Source organism: Diachasmimorpha longicaudata, chromosome 10, assembly GCF_034640455.1.
Source record: "Diachasmimorpha longicaudata isolate KC_UGA_2023 chromosome 10, iyDiaLong2, whole genome shotgun sequence".
In the NCBI taxonomy this organism is placed as follows: domain Eukaryota; kingdom Metazoa; phylum Arthropoda; class Insecta; order Hymenoptera; family Braconidae; genus Diachasmimorpha; species Diachasmimorpha longicaudata.
The window spans coordinates 7,331,823-7,358,181 of record NC_087234.1 but is presented as its reverse complement, the minus strand read 5'-3'; the positions used below and the strand labels follow the sequence as shown (position 1 = coordinate 7,358,181).

At 38.5% G+C, this 26,359-nt stretch overlaps 2 protein-coding genes across 5 annotated transcripts in view; both read right to left on the bottom strand.

Annotated features, from left to right (window-relative positions):
* LOC135166340 (zinc finger protein rotund-like) overlaps positions 1-23,683 on the bottom strand; it is an 83,980-nt gene extending 60,297 nt beyond the window's left edge. The window contains exon 1 of one of the 3 annotated variants that reach the window (XM_064128457.1): positions 20,450-23,683. In XM_064128457.1, the coding sequence (XP_063984527.1) occupies positions 20,450-20,626 (177 nt within the window). In that variant the 5' untranslated portion in view covers positions 20,627-23,683. The remainder of the gene's footprint in view (positions 1-20,449) is intronic. The other 2 variants (XM_064128456.1, XM_064128458.1) reach the window with 2 other exon arrangements.
* Positions 23,684-23,972: 289 nt separating this feature from the next.
* Positions 23,973-26,359, bottom strand: part of LOC135166331 (ubiquitin carboxyl-terminal hydrolase 48-like) — a 39,935-nt gene continuing 37,548 nt past the window's right edge. For both annotated transcript variants that reach the window (XM_064128441.1, XM_064128440.1), the window contains one exon: positions 23,973-24,168. In XM_064128441.1, coding sequence (XP_063984511.1) covers positions 23,990-24,168 — 179 coding nt within the window. In that variant the 3' untranslated portion in view covers positions 23,973-23,989. The remainder of the gene's footprint in view (positions 24,169-26,359) is intronic.

The following is a 26,359-nucleotide window of genomic DNA, read 5'->3' as shown; positions in this document are numbered from 1 at the left end:
GAAGTCAGGTTATGAAGACACTCAAAGCAAAAAAAAAATGACAAAACAGATTGATAACAGAATGACCGTCAATATAATTACGATAAGGGAAATTGAGGGGAGAAGTAATTGGGAGTGGAAGAAATTGCAAAAAATGGAGATAAGACAAAAAAAAAAATTGTGGCTGTCTGGTGGTTGTCTGGCATTGATAACCAGTGTTCCACGGAATCATTGGTGGGAAAATTTTTTACAATAATTAACACATGGTTCTACGTAGAAAATAATAGAAAAATGGAGTTTGAAAAAAATAATCATAAATTGATTTTATCAATTTTATTTTATTTTTTTTCCTTTTGATTTTTGATATCAGATAATTATCGTGTGCATGCAATCGATAGCGATTTTGCGAGATAATCGCCCCCATATCCACTGAATCGATTATTTTCTCTCATGCGAGCTCAAGTGAAGTAGTTAATGTAAAAAATATTTGTTGGAGTCAATGATGATTAATTCATGGAATTCGACGAATGAATTCGTCAATATGATTGTTAATCATCCAATTATACTTGATCAGGTTTAATTGAAAACATACATTTAATAAATGATCGGATTTATCAGAATTATCCAATATTTTTAAAATAATAAACCCATTAATAGATTTGATTACTGAAAAAACGATTCCCGTGGGTAATGAAAATAGTCGATCAATGCATTTATTACCGGCCGATAAAACATTTACGACGTTATATTGAAATGGAAATATTCACATCATGAGAGTTAATCAATAAGCAAGGGGTGGGTGAACCGTTTTCGATTCTTTAAATTCAAAATTTATTATGATAGCATATTTATCAGGAAAATAAGTGATTTTACGAGAAAATATCATTGTTTTATAGCTCATACAATTTCCTACAAAAAAGTTATTTGACATTTTTCCGTACGACTTGTTATTACTGAGATAATTATAAAATTATCTGAACATAATATCGCTTCTACTGAAATGTGAATTTTATACATCATTTGTATTTTCTTGATTATCTCAGAAACGGCTAATTTTGCAGAAAAATGTCAAAAAGTATTTTTATAGATTATGACATTGGTCATAAAAAAAACTTATGTAATATTGTCCTAAATCCACTTCACTAGGAGTTAACCACATATTTATCAAGATGTGAAAAGTGGCATCACTGCAAAATCATTTGACATTGACAAATAATTGAATAAAAAATTATTATTGAACATTCTGGGTAGTAGAGGCTTGGTGATATCAGTGGTGGTACTTTGGATTTGTTATCCCCCGGGGGCAATTGGGTACACTAGCAGTCCCTTCTGGTGTCTATCTACAACCCTCCGGAAGGAATCTGTTTTATCTTCCGCCGGTTGGGGGTGCATAAACACGTGACACCCCAGAAATTCATCCCTTAGTTGAGGCGTGACCCAGGGGTGATAATCCCGCAGGTTTCTTGACCGACGGATTATTTATTCAATTTTATTTATGTAAAAAATCCTTGAATTTCGTTCTCTATAATTTTTTATAAATATATAAAAAAAGTTTTCAGCCAGAAACGAGTTCATCCACTCCTTCTTATTGATTAACTCGCATAACGCCAACATTTCCATGTCCACGTGACATCGTAAAGGCTTCATCGGCCGGAGATAAATACACTGATCAACTGTTTTCATTACCTTCGCGACTCGTTTTTTTAGCAATCAAATCTATTAACGCATTGATTATTTCGGAATTGTCGACTAATTCCACCGATTTTATTGATCCATCAAATAAATCCATTAAAAGTAGTCAAGTATCTCCATCGGAAAATGAAATCAAAATCAAATTCGCATCAAACAATTACTCCTGTCCCTAATTACTCCATAATTATCAATTATGAAATAAACAAAATCACCGTAAAAAAAATTCCCAATATTTCGATTTCTCTTTCACATTCAAACCAATTTACCCCCACAACCCCATCCACCGTAAATTCCGAAAAATATTTTTCTCGAAAATCCCACGTCACTCTCTCACCATCGAAAATAGTCATTTTTTTATGACGCAATAAAATTACCATTCTCTCCAACATTGTTATTACCCGAGGATCGAAGTTCTGCAATAAAAAAAGTGATGCAAAAGGTGGTGAAAAAAAAACCGGTAAAATCCACGTCAAACACCGAAGGAAAAAAAAAAAGAATCCCAACCGAGTGATAAAGACAGGTGAGAGGCAAATAAACAGGCACGATACGTACGTTATGGGTTAGACTCGGGTTCAATGCCGATACGTTGATTGATAGGTAACTTATAACCTTACTTTGCATCGTAGATTACGCATCATACGGTTCAACAGTTATATTGGTTACATGTGATAATAATATATTAATTTTTTTTTCACTCGTTAGTATTTTTTTTCTCTCATCTCGGGCGGTGAAATTGCATGAATTACCTGGGGGGGTCAGGACGAGTGATCCGTCGTACCCCATGCGCTGTTTATTTAGCACAAATTACGTGCGATTTGTTTTGCATGGTGGGGCGGGGAGGAGGTAAACTCATCTAAGACTATTACGAATTGCAAATAAGTCATTCCACTCGGTAATATTCGTGATGGGTCTTTAAAAGATGTGTATCCTTGCACCTTGGGGCGAATATTCCTTGAACTATGCCAATGATGTCGATTCAATTACGTTGAGTAATCGTACGACGTGTGGTGACACACAAATCATTATTTTATGTTCTTTTTTTTTTTTTGTTGATTTCACAGAGACGCTGTGATTAATTAATCGAATGTTGAAGTGCTATTGCTATCCATCACATCATTACAATTATTCTGGCATTATTGGAGGGGGAGGGGCGAAAAATTTTTTGGATGTCTTTGAATAGAGTTGAAAATAAATTTAGCGGGGATCCGCAAATTTTTGGAGAGTGATGGGCCGCCACGGGGAATTTAATGAAATTCATGTGCATGTAGAATGGATGGCGATGGGCATTAAAATTTGACAAGGCAAGATTAAATACAATTGCGCCATTAAACGCTAGCTGATGAAAAATTTATAGCCTGAAGATGCGTTACCTTGAATCAACACATTTGAGATGTAGACATTTATAGTTATCTGACGTTGAGTCGTGCACATTATCAATCGAATAGTTCCATAAATGTGCACGTGCACAGGCTGGAGAGTTCTCCGGGGTTTCATTCACATTGACTTTTATTATTAATTCAGTCTTATCGAAAAGAGATATAATATTTTGATTTGTGAAATTTTGCGATCGAAGACATTATCAATGATTTTTGGGTGATTATTCAACAGCTTTCTGCAGTGAAATGTGCGTAATAACTCCCGAAAAATAGAGAAATTCCCATTAATCCAGATTTGCCGTAAATCTTCAGTTGCTAGCGCGAGAGGGAGAGCGGAGGGAGAGAGTGAAGAGAAAAGAATGTCTTCCGGCAGCCGGAACCGGGCGCGACAAGTCGGGAGGGAATCCCCGAATTTTTCTCCAAAAATTTTCCCAAGACGCATGACTCTGACTCTCTATTAAAACCAACTCTATCTTATTTTCAAAAGATAGTGAACAAGTCTTGGCAATGAAATGGAAGAGATTTTCAAACAATACAATGATAACGTAATTTATATTGATAGCGTTGCTTCGAGCTTGAATTAAAAATTTACTGATAAATCGCGGAGGCTGTAAGAAATCGGGACAGTGGAGGTTACGGTAAAGTTAGAGAATCCTTCAAAATTCACCAACTTCCCCCAAATTCCTTGGACATCCCTCTTCCATATTCACATGATACAGTCAATCCCCTAAAAAATCCAACCCAAACATTTTTTTACCAAAGTCAGATATCCCGAATAGAGAACAAAAATTACCGAATGCAACAACTGACCGAATTCTCCCTCTTACCCTTCGCTCCTCCACCGGTGTGGGGAGCAAACGATTTTCAAGTCAGAAACATTTCAAAAGGTATCGCAAAATCCTTCAGAGGTGAAGCCGACGCTCAAAAATTCCATGCGGTATTCTTTTGTATCCCCACCCCATCTCCCCACAACTTGTCTCCAATGCCCCCTTTTTGTCTCCATCCCTCTCCTCCTCTAGCCCCCCCGCACCTCCGTCAATTCTCCTTTTTCTCATTCATTTCTCTCTTTTGTTTTTTACATATTTTTTTGTTTTTCCGTTCATGTGTATCTGTATGTGCGCAGGGGCTCTGGGGGCGAAGAGGGGCAGAAGGGAGAAAGGGAGGAGAATGAGTGAGACAAAGAGGGTGAAAGAGACGTGGAGAAAAATTCAGTAGCCAGTTTTGCCTTTTTATGCCACACGCAGTTAGCAATGGTGAGTGGGGGGAGGATGGGGGGGGGGCAGCGAAGAGAGGGGGAGTTGTCCCCCTTTTACTCGTTCAATGGGTAGAGGTTCTAGCCCTTTCTTCTTTTCCGCCTTTAACCCTGTTTCTTGTTGGAAACGTTTTTGGGAGACAAGTTCGTATCAAAAAGTTACAGTGGGGCATCAATCTCTCGTCAAACATGGGACTAGTAGCGCAGAAATGCCAATCTGTGGAATTTAGGGGGTAGAAGGGGATGGGTTTTGTCAACTCGGCGCCGACGATATAGCAGTGTCTTTGGTGGTAGGAATTCTGTTGCAGGGAAAATTTTTTCTAGTGATTAGTTAGTTTTTTAAAATTGTTGGTAAATAAACTTATTTCATTCAAGTAAATAATTTTTTTTGTGATCTTTCGATACCATATACAAGTGAAAAATGCCGTCTGGGTCAGACGTTTGTAAACACCTGATAATTTTTGCATAATTGTCACCTTATTGTTTTTTGAAAATTATTCCAACGAGATATGTCTTGAATTTTCGCTGAAATAACTGAATGAAAAAATACCCAAAATTTCAATCCACCCGTATAATCCCCCCAGAATCGGAAAAACACATCTGACAAGATACATCCACCGACCCGACTCATTCCTCCCTCCAACAAATATCCCCTGACGTTGTGCTGCTAATGATGATGACACTCTCATTTTCTCCGGGTCATTTTTCAAAAAGGACCAACTCTCAACACACACACACACATTTACTCCAACATTTTACGTGAAAGAGAAGAAGATAAAAATAAGAAAAGGAGGAAAAGAAGAACTGGGGTGGGGATGGGGCAACAGTTAGGAGAAACGTCCCTTTCCCTGTATATATACATACGTACAAGGCAGAAGCTAATGTCCGTAACGGCTCCCGAACCATTAGAGCGAAAGAAGTGAGAGGGACTGGGAGAGGAAGAGGGAGACAGATAACTGGATGATCACTCGGTCTCCCTATCTTTTTCGGTTAAAACCCCACGGTCCAATGCAAGATCTTAATCACACGCAAGATATGATTATGATGAAGCAATTTTTACGGGGCCTCAACTCGTTTTCTTCACCCCTCCTAATCTATACCCCAGCCCACCCCCATTCCTCCAACTATCCACCAACCCCCGCAAATCACACATCACGTGAGCGAGAAATTAATAAATCGTTTGATAACCGAGCTTTAGTCATTTTTACTAATCACTTCGATGATTTTTACCCCTCCAAATTCTTTAACTGAGATGGATTTTTTGTTAATGGTAAATAAAATTGTTCACGATGAGACCCGACTATTTTTCCTGCTTTATCTCTCTCTGTCTCTCGCCGATCCTTATTAATTATGTGAGAAGTAAGAAAACCCCTTTGTTCGGGTTGAGGGTGAAAGTCAGCCCCAAAGAGACGCCACCCCCTGTCGCGTCCGGAAGTTGACGAACATCTATCTTTCCCTGCTTTCCTACCCCTCCCACCTCCCTCTCTTCCCTAGTCTGTATCTAGGTTCTTGGACTTCCGCTTCACGAGGAGGAAGAATCCTAGACAACTGATACATACAAATGTGAGAGAATTCAGTGGTGAATTTGTCAGAAGAGATTATGCACATAATCGAGTTAATTCATTCTGACGAAAGTAAAGTTGAATTATCGTCGGAGAAGTCGGAAAGTTGGCTTGATGGATAGCTAGACACAATATGGTGGTACATTTGGCCATAACAAAATTAATTCAAGATCAAACGGAAGCTGTTGGGGCAGAACAGGTTGTCATATTGTTTTTCCAGAAGAAATTTCCCCGGCTATCGAACGGACATAATTTCATTTACCTCCTGCGCACCTCGTGCAGGAGCTACCCTGAAAAATCTATAAAATTCCAAGGAATTTTCTTACTCTCGTGAACAGCAGACCCTTGGGCATTGAATTAAATAATTAGGCATAAACCATTTAAATAATTGACAATGTTGACAAAAGACCTAGTGAGTTAACGCGATTCATAATTCAATTAATTCGCTACGTATGATGAATAATTAATGATTAAATATAACAGGACAGTACTTATGCTTGGGAGAATTACCGACGGGGGGTCAAGCTCGTACGGGATCTCTCTTTCAACAGGATCAACCCCTCGTGTGTTCTGTGAATTAACGACATGGAGTCATACGTGATCCTCACAGAGGTAGACTTCCGTATTCGCTTGACATAAAACGAAGACTTCAGAATGGTTTAAGCCATTCTAAATTGTCAATAATAAATGAAAACTATTTAAAAAATGATAATTCATTAAGATGGAAGTGACAGCCTCGAAAAGAATCGCCTTTGAATGAACACCGAGCGGATTTAATGAAATTTCAGAAATTAGATAGAAAATACTGAGCAATTTACTTGTAGAAATCCTAATTGATCAATTAAAATTATGAAATTGCCGCTGTCTTGGGCATTTGTTAGAGCAGTTAGCAGTTGATTCAATTATTGAGTGATTTGGGATTAGTGGCCTGAAAAATGTCAACATCGAGATTGAATAAGTATTTCGAAATATATACTTGGCCCATGCACTACCGCATATCTACATAATTCCAGTGATTTTGCAAGGTAAATTTATATCGACGATTAATGCCAATTACGCGCGGGCATAATTTATTACCGACCACGTCAAATAACATTTCGACCCATTTAAATTTATTATTGTCAATAAAAAATGGTGTAAATGTGAGTTATTAAAAAAAGTGCAAAAAATCATTGCCACGAGAGGTCTTCTAAGGCTTTTTTTTTCACAATTTGTGAATAAACGACAATTATTAACCCGGTGACCCGGTACGTTTGCACGAGTTTCTGGATCTCATGAATAATCATTATACGGATGATTGAAATTCAATACTTATGAAAAATAGAAAGATATATTTAAATGATAGTTTTTGCCATTGCATGCAGAAAAACTCGTTGAAAATAAATTAATGATTCTGGCGCCATGAGACTGCTAGATAAATACTGGATTTCGTTTTCACGAGTACAAACCTCGTATTTTCAATTAAGTTCCCAAGTCATTAGAATATATTTATGTCTAAATAAATATCTGAAAATTATAGCCAAAAAAATTGCCGAACCTTCCCGCCATCTTTTGAAAAATCATCTGAAAATTGTCTAAACATTATCTCAAATATGTTTGAACAACCCTGACTGAAAATCTCCATTTCTGATAACCAGAAGACCCTCGGGAACCTCAACCATTTGCCACCGGAAATCCCTCCGCCCTCTTCTGCCCCTCGACTAACCACAAAAAATCATCTAAAACCAGATGACTCATTGTCAACCCCACGGGAGGCCACCTAATGTCTTTGAAACGTGCAGTAGGATCGCGTGCACGCTCTGGGCGGGTTTACAAACAAAAAATAAAAAAATAAACCCTAAGGCGACTACGAGGTCCAAGGACTCGCGCGGCTGTTACCGAGAAAAATCTCACCGACACGCTGAAGATAATCGGATCTTAAGGTACCTCGTCGAGACAGGGGGGAGGTAGCACTGATGGCGAATACTCCTGATGGTAAAGGTAAGACAGGAGGTGCGAGAGGGGGGGAATGTAACGATTGAGATCGCGAGTGAGAGAGAGAGAGAAAGAGAGAGATGAATGAGACCTTGAGATTGTAGGAAGCTGAGGTGATGCTCTTGTCGAGTGATATTGGAGGTGCGTGTGTGGTGCTTCATCATGGATCATCTCCATTTCTCCCTCCTGAATTTTTTTTGTCATCGCTGTTAATGATTTCATTTTCTTATTTTCATCTGCCCTGATGGACAGATTTATTTATGTCAGGGGAGATGATGAATTTTATCGCTTGAATAATTATCTCTGTGATTATATTTCAATTTATTGAAACATGAAGAAATGGAAAAATCATGTACTCATGGATCATTGATCTCATTGGTGAACCTGCCAATGTAATTCAAGATCAAATTCACACACAACAGCCATTGTTACAATTTTATCGTTATTTCATTTGTTAATCATCTTCAATTCACTCATCAAGGCCACTTTGAAATAATATTCGACGACAATACGTCAGCGACATATCCAAGATACCAATCGTTGGCTGTATTAAGGGGTCGAGTCACTCACCTGCCAGACGTTTGTCCCGGCAACACAAGTAACATGAATAAAATACAATTTCCATTTGGAAAATTACGCCCTCGAATAGCCATGGAAATTTCCACTTATAAAATCTATTTTCGGAAATAATGAAACGTGAATTCCGTCACTCATCCCTCTGTCAACAAGAGGCTACTCCCACCATCCATTTCCATATAACAATTTATGAATTTCAATAAAGAAAAAGACGCGGAATTAAATTCCGTAGAAATAACTAGCCCACATAATCATTTTCCATTTTATTATGCAAAAATTCTGATCGTTTCACTTATCATAAATTAATTATGTATCGAGCTATGAGAACCGTCCTCATCACCCGTCATCCACAGAATTCTTTACGTGTTGCATACGAGTGCCTCATTGCACTTGTTGCATTGAATAAACATGATACGAGTAACTGATTGAAACCGAGAAAGACAGAGAGAGAGAGAGTGGGGACAAATACAGATGATCATCTGGTTTAATGGGCCGTAACGTAACACCAGAAAAGTCATAACCACATCCATCATGAAAAAAACATCAACATGAAATAAGGAATAATTTCACCTTCCATATCAATCACAAGTACCAACCGCCATTGCTAATGAAAGAAAAAATCCCGAGAATTGTGGATGAAGCCTGTGTCATTGTGTAGATGAGAAAATTTCCGACTCTGCTTATGATCCATGAGCCTAATTACTTCAATTATATATATGTATTCAAATAATCACGAAAAACTGAAAGAAACAGGGCCTAAACAATAGAAAATCCCTAACCAGTGGATACAAGATTCAATTCGACATGCTTAGAAAAAATTGCGCCCCGAAAAAAAAAAGAGTTTACTGCCGAGGCCCAAAAAATTCAAGTATCAGTCCCAATAGATCATAAAATTCTTTTTACAAATTCCGTCATATCTCCGAAGCTATTCAACCAAAACGGATCGTCACATTCCTTTTTTCAGTTAAAATTTCCTTGGCTTTCTAACGCCGTGACCTATTTTGCCCCAGTACATCTTCGTCCCGCCATTAATTAAAAAAATCCCTCGAACCTAACGGATTTCGACTAATTTCAAGTGACACGGAAGAGAAGAATGCCTGATAATGATACACCCAATCCCTCCTATTTTTTTCTTTCAACCACTTTTTTTTTTCTTTTTTTTTTTTCATCAGGTAACACCAGCACATGGCATAGATGCGGTTTCTCAGAAGCGGAAGTAACAAAGTATGATTGTTGGCCGACGGGCGCGAGAGGTAAGTTGAATGGTCATCTTGCGGTTTTTCAATGGAAATCCATCATCTTTTACCTGCGAATCGTTCTTTGCTCCAGTTTTATTTGTGCAAAAGAATCACTTGAACAAATAATTTCTCGATACAAGTGTTTTTCAATTATCCAGAGCTTGTTTGCTATAAACATTGTAGTTTTCTCAATTTTAAAAGTTAACTATTTTATCTCACGATACCAAACACACGCTGCGGGTGACAGATTTTAGAGAGATCAATAGTTATCGATTTTAAATGATAGTTAACCCGCATATGAGGTGGACGTCATATCGATTAGTTTTTGTGTAGCGTACAACTCGCAGGTTCGATAATTTTTATAATACCTGAATAATCCCATTATCAATATAGATTATTTACGGGAAAAGACATGTTTAATTATCTGCAATAGATATATCATAGCCCGGAGTGTTTAATCTCATGAAAAAAAAAGTCTGAAGTAGAAACAATAAATGGAGGAAAGAGAATAAAAATATTCTCAGCATCTCCATTCACCGGATGTAATGAGGTCCTCACCACCAGGAGGCATGAATGAACGCGGAGAAGGTGGAAAGAGATGAATGGAGATGAAATGAAGGAGGGAGGGGGTGTAATAATGGGATTATTTGAGGTAGAAGGGGGAAGGGGATGTGCAGGATATTGGAAATACTTGACGGTGGTGAACATGGGCTACTTAGACTGACTGCGGGTTTGGGAGGGATAATTAGAGGTGTTCTGGGCGGACAATAAAATTAAACTGCTGATGATGGTACATTCAATTTTTGAGTAGGGAGTTCATTAGAGGGGTTGGGTCAATCTTCCACTCATTTCTCCCATATTTTACCAACCATCTTTCTCCATTATTTTCTAATAATTTATGACGATCGTTCATAAAGAATTGGATAACGGAATGAATTTCTAATTTCATCTATCGTATAATCAATTAATCTGGACTAGATGTTAAAAGAAATTAAAGAGTTAATACCGGTAAATTATCTGATTGTTGTTTTTAAACTGATATTTTTTCTAATAAATATTGCAACAATATCGTTAGTCGTGCTTCTCAACGGAAATTTCCCGTGCTATCCAATGATGTAACCCATCCTCCCCCTTCTTTGACATCAAGCATTGTTATTTTTTTTTTTATATAATAGGAATGAAATAATTTTGTTCTTTCCTTGTTGTGTAATTGGAATTTTTGACTTAAGAAATTAGTCACAATCGAGAATTTATCTTACAATCATTGCAAAATCATTCCAGACGGACTTGATGAATATTGAAAAATGAAGTAACTGGTGGCAACACTAATCGAGAACAAGTTATTTAATGACAGAATTTTTCTCGGGACCAAGAATTTTGTTCGCAGGCTCTATAAATCCTGTATTTAGGATAGAAAATGATATTTTTACTGAATAATTCATTAATTTTCCATAATAAATTTAAATGGCGTTATCTCTCAAGATGATAGAGACGGATCAAGATATTTTTAAGATAATGAGGCAAAATGCCTGCCGCAAGTGAGGAAAAAAATCTTAAAATCCACGAACAATAACCCTCCAACCATTAATAATCTGAAAAATTTATCATCCCAACCTAAACAATTGTTCCATTCCACCCGTTACCCATCAATTCATCCCAAAAACTCATACAAACGTGAGTGAAAGGCAAGTCGCCGTCGGGTCTGGGTGTTATTTTTTGTGTCATTTCTCGACGTCATTGGCAGATCCGAACTACTCTTCTCTCCACCCTAAACTTCTGGTGGCCAGGATCCGTGTCATGTCTATCTTCTTGGCTTTCTGGCTTCCGCCCCCCTCCCTCCCCCCACCCTCTTTTATTCACTACCACAATTCAGCCAGACGTGATCACGTCTCTACCCTTCATTTTCTTTTCTCTCATCGTAACCAAGAAAAGTCACACCATCTCGTCAGCTGACAGTTTCTTGATTAATACAATCCTTAATGCCAGAACAGCCCTAACGTCTCATTTTTTTTACCCCCATACTTTCCCATGATTGCGCGAGTGGTGCGTTATATTTATTACATGTGAGAAGATGGTCATTTTGAGACATTCACGCGTTTAGTCTGATGTTTTATGAAATTGTAATGAACCTGACGACCACTTTTAGATAGACAAGCCAAGTTGAACTAAGAATTATTCAGAAGATGAAGAATTCAGTCTCATCCTAGTCAATGTTAAATTTCCAAATGAGCAAAAATTCAAAAAACAAGAATAAGGAAAAAAAGCAGCTCAACTATCTCCGTGATATGACATCAATGATCAGTGCACTCTAACCGTCGGGGAAAGTACCCAACAATCATGTTCTCCAACGTTGCAGCGCACGTGGTTGCGTCTTATCAAAAACTTGGGATAAAAAAAAAACTGACAAGGTTGTTGTACCCAATGACCCAGACTCCCCTGACCCCGAAATCACATCAAGGCCAGACAATCACAATTAATTTAATTCCATAATTTTGTGACAAATCTGTCAATAAATCGAAAATGAAACAGAACGAAGAACGGATAACAACGAAGATTTTCAAAATTTCGATGGCGATTTTCCAACTATGTGGACTGACCAAGACAATGCTATGACTACTGGAATTTCAGTAGTCAAAGCTGAAGTGACATTTCGATGAGTCCAGTAGCCAATCCTCCAATAAAGGAGATTCATCGTCTGCAAGATACAGAAGCCTCTGCAAGACAGTTATGACTTGGACCCGTCAGTCGTTTTGTGATGCTCCATAACCTCAAAACTCTTTTTCTTTTATTGCCCCTCCTCTCCCTCTCACAAGTGCTGATGCGGAAGGTGAATCTCATGTCCTCCTGCTTCTTTTTCCCCGCAAAACGCCTCTTGATTCCATATTCCTCTCTCTCTCCCTCTTCTCCAGTCCACCCCCCTCCGTACGATTTTTAATATTTTTTTTTTCCAGAACGGACGCCGACGCCGCGTGGGCTCGTTTCATTTTTTTACTCCTTTTTTTTTTGTCTTCATCTTCTTCTTCTTCTTTTTCGTCTCATTTTGCCGCAACGATCGCCCGCAATAGAAAGAGGGAGAACATGAGGAAAGGGGGGGTAGAGGGAACAGAACAGCAGCAGAACAAGACAGAGATGATGATACCTACTCATGAAAGGATGCCGACGCTACCGTACGGTAGCCCTTTCCCCCTTCTCCCCCTCTCTCACCCCTCACCCCTCTGTATATACTCGAGCGACTGTACCCAATTATTCTGGCGTGCTATACTAATGCCATGGACCCCCAGTATCCCGGCTTATTCGTTTACTTGATCTCCTTTTAACTGCCTTCTGAATTATTGGATCATCTTGAGAAAGCGAAAGATTATATTTCACTATATTGATAGACCTGATTGGGTTGTATCAGCCATACAAGCCCTCAAGGATTTCATCACTTTTACTACTGCACTGATTTTTATACCTCAAAGTCAAGTCTTCAGATGTTTAAAAATATTAGAAATATAAAAAAAAAAAATATTTTGGTTGAAAACTATCACTCGAGGGTTAAACATCGTACCCGATAACTCTCGTAATTGTTATAAGAAAGAAGCCTATGTATTACTATGATTAATCATCATTGGCTGTACACTTCCGGAGAAAAACCAAAAAAGTGTAAATACCTCGTAGGATACGATGATTTTCTGATGCACATTTTTTTGAAAATTTTTTGTTTGTGCCTTCGCAATACCTGAAGTAGACCTTGAACAGTTGATTAAAGGTGTCTGCGCCATTGCATTTTAAATAGCATCGTTTATACGACCCGAAATGAACCCAAAAAAAAAAACTAAGAAAATCAGCGAGCAGTTCTTAATGGAGTCGTAACTCCTTGAGAGCTGAGAAACCCCGGGCAAACAGCCGCCGTCGCGTAACTGCGTATACACGCTCAAGAGAAAAAGGAGCGGCATTGGCATCACCCGGATGGTCGAGATATGAGTTGAGTTTTGCAAGATGATGCATATGGGATACCGCCTACATATGTCCGACAATGAATCCCACTGTCTGAGCTCAGTGAAAAAGTAAAAAATAATTTATTCCTAAACTGCAATCGTGAATTTCGACCAGACGAATGCTTCATGCGTGATGTTACAGGGGCTTTTGGGAACAAATGGAACCCTATTTCCGATAAAAATTATATTTATAGAAATCGACCTATCAGACTGTTGCAAAAAAATTTCCTATAATTCTCCAAAAAAAAATGTCAAATTTGATTTAAGGAATAAAAAAAATGAAAAAAAAATTCTTGAGTTGCCAGGATTGGTTGAAGAAAATCCTAAGAACAGATTTATCAAGAAGATGACCTATAGATCGGCTATTCCCGCCATATTCTCTTGGAAAAAATACCATGACATGGTGCATGAAATCGGTAGCATCTTTCGCTTTCCAACGAATCACCGATAAACGCAATCGCTCCAACCGTTCCCGAAATATTCGAGGTTAGAGCCATTGATTACTAGAATCAACAGAGACCCCGAGCTTCCGAAAATCCCATATCGTGACTGTATCCCATTAAATCCCGGATTTATCCCTGAGAAGGAAGTGTTCAAAATACTTCATCTATAAATAGAAATTACAGAACTGAAAAAAAAAGAGTCCCAAATATTACAAAACTACGTATCCCCTATCATCTCGAACAAACGCATTGAGTCATCCATCACGAACACACTCTCATCAGCGGAGAGAAATAATAATCTAGACACCAGTAACCGAACGTCTCGTTAAAAAAAAAACGATTAAAAGAACGAAATGAGAGATAAACTGGTTCCTTCGGGCCATTCAAAGTTCTCTCGCATGACCTTTTGCAGCTTCCCCTCATTTTTCATTATATTACGCTGCCTCAAATACGCCCCATCCCTAATTTATTCACTAAAAATAAATACGATAAATAATCGCGTAGATTACTCTATCGATCAATATTGAAATCGCAATAATCGATCAATTGCCAGTTGATGGAGTGAATAAATCTCCTGGCGGTGCTGTAAAGATGTTATTAATTGCCCGGTAGTTTTTGAAAGTATCGGACAGGTGTAATCAGTGATGAATTTTTTTTATTCATTGCTGGAGGAGACGGAAATGTTCGTGAAGATCATGACCCTGGGGCAAGGAGCCGCTCTCACTGGGGTCCAGACCCAAATTCTTCAATTGACAGGACGCCTAGCGCCACGTTACGGCAACTCCTTCAACTTTTAGGCAAAAATCAAAATTGGAAATACTTCGATGGTACAATAACTCAGATCGACGAAGAAATTGATGAGTTATCGTTAATGGCTCTCGGATGGAATTTATCTTGAGAGGTGTTCAAGATATGAAAAAAAATTCTACGGCTAAAAGTGTTCACCCTGTCGTACTTAATTTGTTTTTATCTTAAGTATTTTTTATCTCTCTCCAATTGGGAGAAATTCTTGCGGATCGCTTTTTTTTTAAATTCCTAAGTTACCGATTTCAGGGGATAACTGGATGTCGAGAGGAATGAATTTAGCAGTCAATTTATTTGGTCAGTAAAAGTCTTAAAGATATTTTTAAAAAATGGCAACTTTGGAAGAGAAAGTCTATAGAAAGAAAATAATTAATATTTAGAGAATGCGATGAAAAGTGAAAATGAACTATTCATGACAGTATCAAGCTCGCAAGAGAAATGAAATCCGTGCTGCAGATTCGTGCAGCATGAAATCAACAGCATCTCAGAATACCCAAGAATGTTAAAACGGCATTTAGATAGATGACGCAAAATAGGGTGTACCATACCTCCAACTTATCCGATATAAATTCTCAAACAAGATGCCGATATAGAAGCAACAACCAATATCGCAACGTATCAATGGACACATCGAATATCAGCTTAATCTTTCCTCCCTTATCTGTAATCTTAAACAAGTACGTTCTGACCACAGCCATGGAATTCTTTTTTTTTTTTTTTCATTCTACCTCTTTTAATTCTCTTTTGAACTTTGCGGTGTGAGGTAGCTTATGCCCCATGGTTTTAAATCCAATGGGGATATTAAACTAAACCACCGAGAGATGCTACAACGAAGATTACACCAGCGTTCGGGTTTACAACTGACACTTAACAGGGCCCAATTAAACCCCCATTACACGATTAATTATCTAATTAATTTATATACCTCTGTTAACAGTCTCCTGAATGTTAAAATCATTTTTGCGGATCTTTAGAAGGCGTTTATACGGAAATTATTGACGGTGGAGGAAAAGTTTATGATAGAAAAATATTTGTTCCTGATAGACGAATAAATCGAATAAAATAATTTTCCAAAAACAATTATGTTTTTTTATTTTTACCCCTTCATTCCTGAGACTTGAATATCGGGTCTTAAATATTATTTTAAATTTCGCAAACCAATTCCTATAAAAATCCTCGAATAATCCGACTGTGCCCCGACTGCGTGCAAATGTTCTAAACATTTCCCATCAAGTTGATTCCCCTCTCGGAACTCCTGTGTACCCCACCATTTCCGTGAAAATGAATTTAAAACAATATAATCCAAGCAATTACAGCTGAAACGAAGCAACCAAGTGGCAGAAGTAGTTGCTAAGAAGCTGAAGTAAAAGAAGTCCTCGGCGATGAGAGAGACAGCCAGAGAGGGGCATGAAAAAACGAGCAACAAATGATAAAAAAAAAAGGAAAAAAAAAGAAAAAGAGGCGGAAAAAAAGGTGAGTCGGCGCGCGGGCATCCGGCCGTGGTTAAAGACCTAAGTGACAGCTAAAGTAATGCGAGGAGGGCGCGCAAGGAGTACCACAAGTGGAGGTAGCCAACGTTACCAGTGCTTTCCTACAGCAAAAGATACGTGTATGTAACCACTGGGGTACATACACGTCTCCCCTTTACCCCCCCCATCACTGTTCTCGACCAACTCTTTCCACGATCGAGATCTCGAACGGTAAGGAACATCCAGTATTATGCCATTTCCCACACATCACTCGTATGCCTTTGCACTTGGTGAACCCTAGCACTGATAATCGTCGACTTTAGAAAGCATGGAGTCCCTGAAACTACGTTTCCGGTTGGTGAATGGTTTTTTTTAATTCAGATATGATCAGATGGACTCAGTCTCCTCCTCCAGTCAGCTCAGTCAATCGCAAATTAACGGGGAATGCTGGTACCAGGTGAATTGTCATGGACAATCAGATGTTGTCCCTGTTTGAAATTTCATTGCAAACGATTCTAAATGTTGATGGTATTTTAAATGAGAATGGCTGATGGAGGGAGGACAGGTGAAGCTGTCAACGATAATCGGTTTGATGGTCATCAGAAGTCGGTGTTATTGTTGGCTGTGGACTGGCATTGGGAGTTGTTGGGACACGAATTATTCTTCGGCATGACGAATGGCCCTAGATCTGATTTCTTTTAAATTGGTAGAATCGAGGGGATAGTGGTAGCCAACAGCTTGAAATATTTTTTTTCCTTTTTGCTGATCAAATTTTTGGCCGTAATACCGATTATTTAGCTTGTATAAATAAACATCAGCCCCAAATTACCAAATCCTCGACTAAGCTGAAATTCGGAAAATTTCAATAATTCCCACTCTAATCCTGGGACCACCCAAACACCTATAAAATATTCATCAAAACCCACCCAAAAAACCTACCCCCCGATCTCATTTGAAAATTAAATCTCATTTCCAATTCCAGACTCCTACATCGAACAACTTCACATTTTCCCAGACGCCTCATCTCAAACTCGGAGATGCCCTCAACTCTCCCCCTCACCCTCCACCACTACTACCACCACCACCACCACCACCACCACCACTCGATCCCTCATTCTGGCTAGTTCGCTGGCACGACTGTGCCACCACTCACCCCAGGATGGAACACAGCGCAATGCCACCTGGTAGCTTTTTGCTACCTCTCCTTCACTGCACTTCAGATATTGTTTTTGCTCTGTTACCTATACTGCGCCAACGCCGGGCTATTCCCCACCCCCTGAGCCACCTCATCGCAACTCACCTCTACCTCATTCGCCACCAGTTGACGCCCCACTTCCGGTACCAGGAGGTACAACCAATCCTCATCTACCGATTTGCCACGCCCTACCACCTACGCGCACCTGACCGACTGCCACGCCCTCTCTCAGTTAGTCGTACTCGCCGGGCCAAAGTCGGGTTAAACCACTGGTGAATTGTTCAAATCATGATTTTTTTTTCCCCCCTTTTTTTTTTTTGGTTTTTGTCTGCTACAACCATTTTGCAGGCGCTTTTGTCTTTCGAGATTCCAGCCAATCGGTTCGTGGATAAGTGGCTATGGCCACCCCCTTTCTGCTGGGGGTAGGTTGATACCTGAGTGGGAGGAGGGGAGGTTCGCTTCAAGTTTTGTGGGGGATTTTTTTTAGGATTTTCGCACCGGTTTTGTTTCTCCATAGGGATTAACTTTTCGAGGGGTTTCAGGGCCGAGAGGTAAAGTTTTCAAAGTTCAAAAGAATTTTTTTCTCAAATGAAAAAGACAATTAATAAAAATCAATGATTTACAATTTCATAATTAAATAATTATATCTTTTTTGTTAGTCTATTCTTTTACCTTATACTTTCCAATAATTCAACAAAAATTGAGTAAACTTCTTTTTTTTACCTTTGGATTTTGATTCAAAAAATGATTGAGAAAAAAAATTCGTCATTTTTTCAACCAGTTTATCTCCATAATTTTCAACTAGAAAAAATGTAATATCATAGCATTACGTTTAGATTACATTATCTTGATTCTCATGAACTTGAAATACTGCACTTGGTCATCAAAAGAAGTAAAAAAACGTTGATTGAAAATAAAAGTCGAAAAGTGTGAGTGAGTGGTCTTGTTTTAGTTAAAAAAAAAATTGTATACCTCCGAATTTGGAAACTCGTCAACCGTGGAAATCTCCCCCTCAAGAGAGGAGAGCAAATGGAGGGGATGGGTGAGGGGGGGCAGAGCCATGTAAGGTATCCACCGTGCCTTATGACCGACACAAGGAATGGCCGACAACTTGACATTCAGCGGGCATTTTTCCATTCGAAAGATCAGTGTCATTGAGACAAAAAAAATGTGTAAATAAATGAGTCTTTACGAGACTTCTCGGATGTTTCTGCGACCGTAAAAAAAAATCAATGAATTCATTTTAAGAATAATTTCGAGGACAAAGGACTGTCTGACTACAATCGATAGAATTGGCATTACTACTTGAGGCGGTACATCGCTAATCAGTTGCCAGTTGCTATACTAATTAGCGCAGGAGTGAGAAAGTCAAATAGAGCAGCAACTACTGTATCATCAACTACATCCGTCACAAAATTATATCTTCAAGTAGGAGCTTTGTTATGAGTTACGAGGCTTCACTCAAGATAATGCTTCATAAATATAATGATAGAGTTTATATAAATTCAAGATGGAAAATACTTTTACTTATTGATAAGAAAAAAAATCCTAATAATAAAGGTAATTGTTCATATGTCAAAAAGTCCTCAATTAACGAATAATTTATGAATGAAAAAAAAATCATATTCTCAGAGGGATAAAATAACATTCAATTAAACCTTCAATTTTCTCAACTGGAAAAATCAACAGTTCTGATTTAATGCTATTCAAGATTTGCGAATTAATGAGTGTAATAGCACAAGTGCCTTCAACTGATGAATTGATATGTTAGGCAGGGGATTCCCCCACATCTCTATACCTTTAATGGAATATATCCTAGAGAAACAACTGCTCAAGACTCTCACTGTTGAGTTGTTGGGTTTGTTATTAAAATCACTGCTGGAAATCTAGATACATTGTATTTTAATAGCCTCAGGCAGGTTCAACGACACCTTTAATTAACCAACCAACCGCCGACAATTAAGTAAAATGTACATTTACACAAACCATAAATCAACGGTTTTAAGCCTCATGTACATTCATCATACGATTGAATTTTACTATCTGATATAAATCACGCAATTATCACTTTTACAAATTGATGCCTATCGAGAGAAATGATTTGTGATAAAAAAAAAATCGGTAGTGATTCATTAAAAAATGAAAGCTCCTCTTCCATTTTTGCAACACGACGTCCATTTCGATTTTCAATTGAAAAATTATATTCATTCATTAGTGGATTGAGAACTCTATTTTCAATAATTGCAAGAAAAATAAAAAAATTCCGACTGACTTACAATCTCTGTCAATTAATTGAGCCATCGTAAAAAAATTGCACATCACGCTGAGGATGCAACGGAACGCGAAATAATAAGGGAGGATTTAGAGTAAAAAAAATATAATAATAACAGTTGCTGAAAAAAAAAAAACTAAGGTGTCAGTTCCTCTCGCTCGTGCTCTCTCCCGGACAAACGGCGATAATGCCGGCGCTTTTTATGGAAGATAATGAACGGTTGTGTACTTATGGTTGTCGAGCGGAAAAGTGGATGCGGGAGACGACGGGGAAATCATTTCGATTATTAGAAAATGAGAAACGTGATTATTGAATTGTCCAAGGTATTTTCCCTTAAAAAATCCGATCAAAAAAATTAACAATTTTTTCATTATGAATTGTCCAATAAATAATTAAATATTGGGTAAAACGCGAAATCACGTGATTCGAAGGAATTGATGAGCATTTTAAAATAAGTATTAGTAAATCGAAAATCATGGGGTGAGGAATCCTAGAAAATTCTCAAAGCTACCTATAAAATTCCGAGAAAAAAAAAGAGTTTGGGGTGGAAAAATTAAGAGCCCCCGCACCACCGCTATCATCATTGCACTCTCGTCAATCGCTCTCACGCCAAAATAAAAAACAATTAAAAACTCACCTTGCTCTGCACGTAATCTAGCGCCAACATACAGTCCGAGTAGCCGCTCTCAGTTTTAATAGTGGTACCACCCTGTCCAGGTGCTGTAGAGCAGAATCCAGTGCCAACGACACCAACAGGCCCACCGAGTCCCGCAGCCGCTGCCGCTGCGACGCTCTCCCTGTACCAGGGATACATATCTCGTCGAAACTTCACTATTCCCCTTTTTCCTCCCCTTCCCACTAGAGTTCAATAGCCCTCACAAACACCAAAAACTCACAGAAAAAAAAAAACAAAAAATCACTCAATTCACTCTAGGGTGCTGACTCCCCCATCATTGTCATCATCACATGTAGTTTTTCGTGAACCAGCACTTGATAAAGTCAAGAAGATGAATATTTACTCGAAAAATTGTCACTTCACTTTTATTGCACAAAAAGATTTTTTTCCGAACCTCTCAATAATTTTTGCAATGTCTCATGACATTTCTCTGTCTCTCAATTCAGTGATTCGATGATTCTTGATCATTGCCCGTGATTTAATCACTTGTTTTGAGGGAGTAAACTTTTAGGTGACTTCTTGGAATTTTCTCTCGATACCTTGAGGCAGTACGAAACCCTCAATTTTATTATTTACACCACTGTAGAGTGATTCATGTCGATAAGTTCGATTTTTAAGGATTCAGTCACTCGCGAAATACGTAAACACTGGTGGATTACCGCGCGCAGTGATACCACTGGATTGAATGTTTTGTTTACACTCGTACCGAACTCGATGACTCAATCACAAAGGAATTCCGAGTGAATTTATTAAAACTTAAAATAAAATATTAATCACACTGTGTTAGTGACGATTTGTCGGTATATTCAGCCTATGACCTCTCCAGTTGCCACGTGACAATTCGGTTTATTACGGAAAACAGTCTTTCAATTAATAAATTATATCAGTCGTTCATGTAATCCTCTATTTTTTTTATACACTTGACTAGAATATATCGATCATCCCCACTTATTGCACAATTTAATCGTCAAATATCACGGAGTCCCTTCACATTTTCCGAATTATTAAAAAAAAAAACACAAAATTAAAATTTTTCAGTTCTTCATGTATCTTAACACGTGCACAGTCCCGGAGCGACTAGTCAACAACAGCGGGAGATTCGAGAATCTCAGAATCATTTTTTTAAAAAGGTGAAATGAAAAAATTCAAAGCAAAAAAAAATCGCTCCTATTTTTTCTACCCTACCATGTAAAAAAAAATCAATTTTTTTTTCTATTTCACGCAATCGCAGGGTGTCATGTGAGTCGCTAGATGCTCCACACAATCGTAAATACGTATAATGATAATAATTAAAGGCGAACGAAAGGAAAAAAAAATCATTTACTATACAGTCACGCACTCGCGCCCGGAAATAATATCGTGAACCGTGGACCGCGAATGCGGTTAGTACACTGACGCGGGAGCCGGTATTCGAACTGCTGTTCGTGAAGCTTCGGCCATTGTCGTTGGTATTCGGAACGGGGGAGTCTGGTCTGTGTCGTACCACATCCACTTGGATACGTTGAACCAGAAGTAACCAGCGAGGCGTTTGACGCCAGTGGTAGGGGAAATTTTGCGGATAACGGAGGGGTGAAGAAGGGGAATGTGGGAGGGTGTATGTGAGCGCGAGGAGGGGGAGAGGGAGGCCAAGTGCATCCTTGGGGAGGTTGGACAAAGGTGCGAGGAAAATTGACGGAGGTTTGGCGCCAAGAGATATGTTTTACTTTTCAATATTTTACGTTAATTTCTAAAAAAAATCCAGTGTAACGATGATCAAATAATGTAATGATTGATATGTCTTTCTATGATTATTTTCTCAGTATTGAAAACACTAATCATTCCACATAATTATGAAGCCCACCCCGATAACTCCTCTCTAAGAAGACAAAAAGGTCCCTCAATTTGATAAATGGTATTTTTTTATCTCCCGCAGAAAGTTAATTAACTGAAAATCGGAATATATGAGGATCGAATGAGTGAGAATTTTAATTAATGGTCCGAGGGGCACGTTTGAATGTTCCCATTGCTCGTCAACATGAGACAACAGTCATTCAATTTAAAATGTCAACATATTCACTGTGTGTGTTCCAAGGCAAAACAAAAGGACACCAATTCAACCTGGGATGTCGTTAGCTTTATGGTCTCCTCGATTTATATCTATAATAAACTCTGTGATTTTAGACTGGAAAAAATTAATTTATTTCGAACGCGTAAACGATCGCTGGAAATTAAAAGCGTTATTCTCATTAACTAAAGGCTCAAGGCAACTTCTCCTCCTTTTAAAAGATTGGAGGAAAAAATTATTTTCTAAAAATCATCAGTAGCCCCCAATAAAAAAAAACTAATAAACAATTAATTTAAAAAATTCTTCGACCTTCTGGGAACATTTGCATTCCTTTCATTCATGCTCTGATATCGACATCAAGGTGTAGAGTCTAGTGTAAGGTCACGGTTAGACATACAAAAACTCACCCCTAAAGCACGACTCGTCACAACAAGCATCAATGGTCCCCTCAAAACGAATGAAAAAGAACATTTTTTTTTGTTGACTCTGTGGCCTGTGCCGAGGCGGTAAAGACACAGTCGGTGAACCTGAGTCACGCTTGTGATAAAAAGTCACCCCTCCTCGGGGCATATCATAACGTGTCTATATCTAGCTAGTGGAAAAAGTCGGTCGGGCCTTTTTCATGAATTTTTTCCTTCACACTTTCTTGCGGTGGCTATGGTATTCGGAGATTGTTTATGGGTCACTATTAAAGAGCCATGTTTCATGTAAACGGCAAAAAATGATCGATTTCGCTATATTTAATATTATACGGAAAAAATCTGTTTTTTTTCCCGGAAAATTAATGTAAAAATTACCGGACCGTTTCCTGCGCTGTTTTTCTTGGCTATAATTGAGGAAAAAAATAAAGGCTTAAGTTTAAATATTATAAAATAAATATTGAATTGAAAAACGTTACGTTACTGAATTTTTCAAAAGGTAAAATTCATCCCGATACACCCCTATCTCCACCAGTTAATGAAACATAAATTTTTCTTCAAAATTCCCATTGCCCAAGTCTGCACTAACTGCAACCGCGAAAAGTACAATAACCACAAATCTTGGGAAGGAAGAGGAGCCCGAGGGTAGCTGAATGAACCCGCTTGGCACTGAAGACCGTCTAGGGGCTATTGTAGGTCGAATAGAATGGAAAAAGAGGGCGGATAGAGAGTTTAACACCCACCTTATACTAACAAGTAGCCTGTAAGAAGCCAAATACCCCTTGTCGTTTTCATCCCCCTCATCCCCCTCCCGGCCCACCACCACGACCATCCCCGAATCGTTTATTTGTCGTAGTGCAGTTGAAAAACTGCTTGACACGGTTTTTCGGGTATCTAGCGCGAAGGGGAAGAGCTCCCGACGGGTGTGTTCAGGGCAAGTTCAAGGCCGAGAGGACGAGCTTTTTTTGACTTTTCGGGGGATGCCCCGAAGACCACCATACCCAGTGGCTGACATTTATCACTATTTTGATCGATTATCTACTCCATTCGTCGAATGCAAACGGCGCATATAACCTCCATAATTAAAGAAAAAATTACTAATAATTTGTAATTAAAATTTTGCCAAAGTTGCTTTTTGTCGTACCTTGAAAACCGTGCGTATGCGAGAAGTCGCCAGACTCTTTTTGGATCCCGAATTTTTTCTTCTCTCCATACATCTGATAAGAAAAATTGTTAAAATCAAATAAATATTCATTTTAAACACGTTATTCGATCCAAAGAAATAATTTACGAAAAAAAAACATAAAAATATATATATGAGACGAATATATTGTCCAAAATAAAAATTTATCCACATGAGTCCAACGAAAAAAATCCCCTGAATGGAATGCCAGTGAAAAAACACGTGGATGTAATGAAAATTCGTAATTATTGCTTTTTAATACAGTAAAAAAATTTTATCACCACTTTTACGTCCCTCTAAACAATTCCGTTTGAAGAATCTCAACAAGAAGCCGAACGAAAAAGCAACCAGTGTAAGACTTTGAAGTGTGTATAAACCCAGCGATTTTTCAATTAGACATCCACTAGTTTTGCCTGGATTCCGCGAAGAAATTCCAATCTCAAGCGCTTACCCACATGGTTTATAGTATGTGAATGCCAACTCCGGGTTATGGGCAAAGACAAAGTAGGAATTCCAGTGACTCTTAGAATCACTAAAATTCATGATATTGCCTTCGTATTTCTCGAAATTCCATTTTTATGGGGGGGAAAAAAATTCAGTCCCGGGGAAAGAATGAATTATTCCCATCAGAGAAAAATTATTTCCTGAATTCCCATTTTTTTTTCCAGCCATTTTAATGTCATTGTTTCATTTATTCTCACGTGCAGATAAGGAAAGCCTCTCGAATGTATAATTAATTAAACTGGTCATCTCGATTACAGCCTCAAGGGTGGGATTTATGTTCGACACGCATGCTAGGGCCCACGGGCTCAGCAAAATGAAATTGCACTCAAGAGTTCGTGAGGGCGTGTATTGCATTATTGGATGGAATGCTCAGCGGGGCTGGGGTTATGGTTTCCTAGGTGCAGTGCGGCATGCGCACTTGTTCGCTAGAGTTGCATATATGGTTTTCGGAAAAATCAATAGGTGTGACTGGTGGTGCATGGTGGTTAAGCTTCAACTAAAGATGGTGGATACACTGAGAGAAAGAGGTGGAAAGTGATGGGCAACAAAAAATTCCAGTGCAGAAACTGCCAATTTTCGGACAAACTTCAACTGATGTCCAAAAAAAGCTCGAATAATCGGTTTATCGATCGTGAATCCTCGAAAATCACGCAACAAATTAACGAAATATTTATTCCATCAATTCGCTATCTCTCTCCCATCGATTCCCATGCGTGCAGAATGTCAAATATTTCTTTCCCACATAAATAAAATCTTCGCATACAATTCCCATTAAATCGATAACCCCAAAGATTGATACATTATTTCATTATTTACGAATCCGCTTGCCAGCAAATTGAAAAAAAATCTTAAAAATCATAAAAACATAGTCCGGTGGATGGGGTTTAGATTACCAAAGCCCCCGCATACCGATCAACAGAATCGTATAAATCCCATGGCAATGTACGACTCGATGGTATTTTCGTAATCCTTATTTACTTTATTTTTCCATAGAGGAAACTTTTTTTATTTTTATTCGTTATACCCCTTTTTCATTTCAATGTCTTTGTTTTTTTTTGCATTTTGTCCCATCACCGTGGCAATCATCCATATACCTTCCAATAAACCCCGAACAGAAAGGAACAGACGATTGTTAATATATTCCGCGGGATTGGCAGGTCGACAATAAAAACGATCGAGTAAAGATCTGGTCTTCTCATGGCGTCACTGAGACTCGTATCTGGGGGATTTCAGGCCCCCTTTTTCTTTGGCAGAGGGACAGTGAGAGAGAGAGAGAGAGATATGCTCGAAGTAACAGACGACCAACGAGATGTTCTTCCAGACCTTTATAAACCCCCTTCAACCAATTTACAATAAATATCTCGGCTCGATCAATTCGACCACCAAAATGGCTAGCGCTTCTCCTCAAATATTTCACCGAGATTTGAGATGGCGGCGTTGGACGCTCTTACTATATTTGTTGCGGATTATTTGGAGGCCGCCATTTTAAATGTGAAAATGGTCCAGATGGTTCGAAAGGTGGAGACATTCCCGATTCAAAGAACCCAATGTCGGGCATGACATGAAATTTTTAGTTATTCATTTATAGATCATTGATCCACAAGGATTTTCGCGCGAGGGCGGGATTTTTTCGCCAGAAAATGAAAAATGTCATGGAAGCGGTGGAGGAATTCTTACTTAAAAGAACTAGGGAATGTCATCTGTTGACTGTTTTACGATGG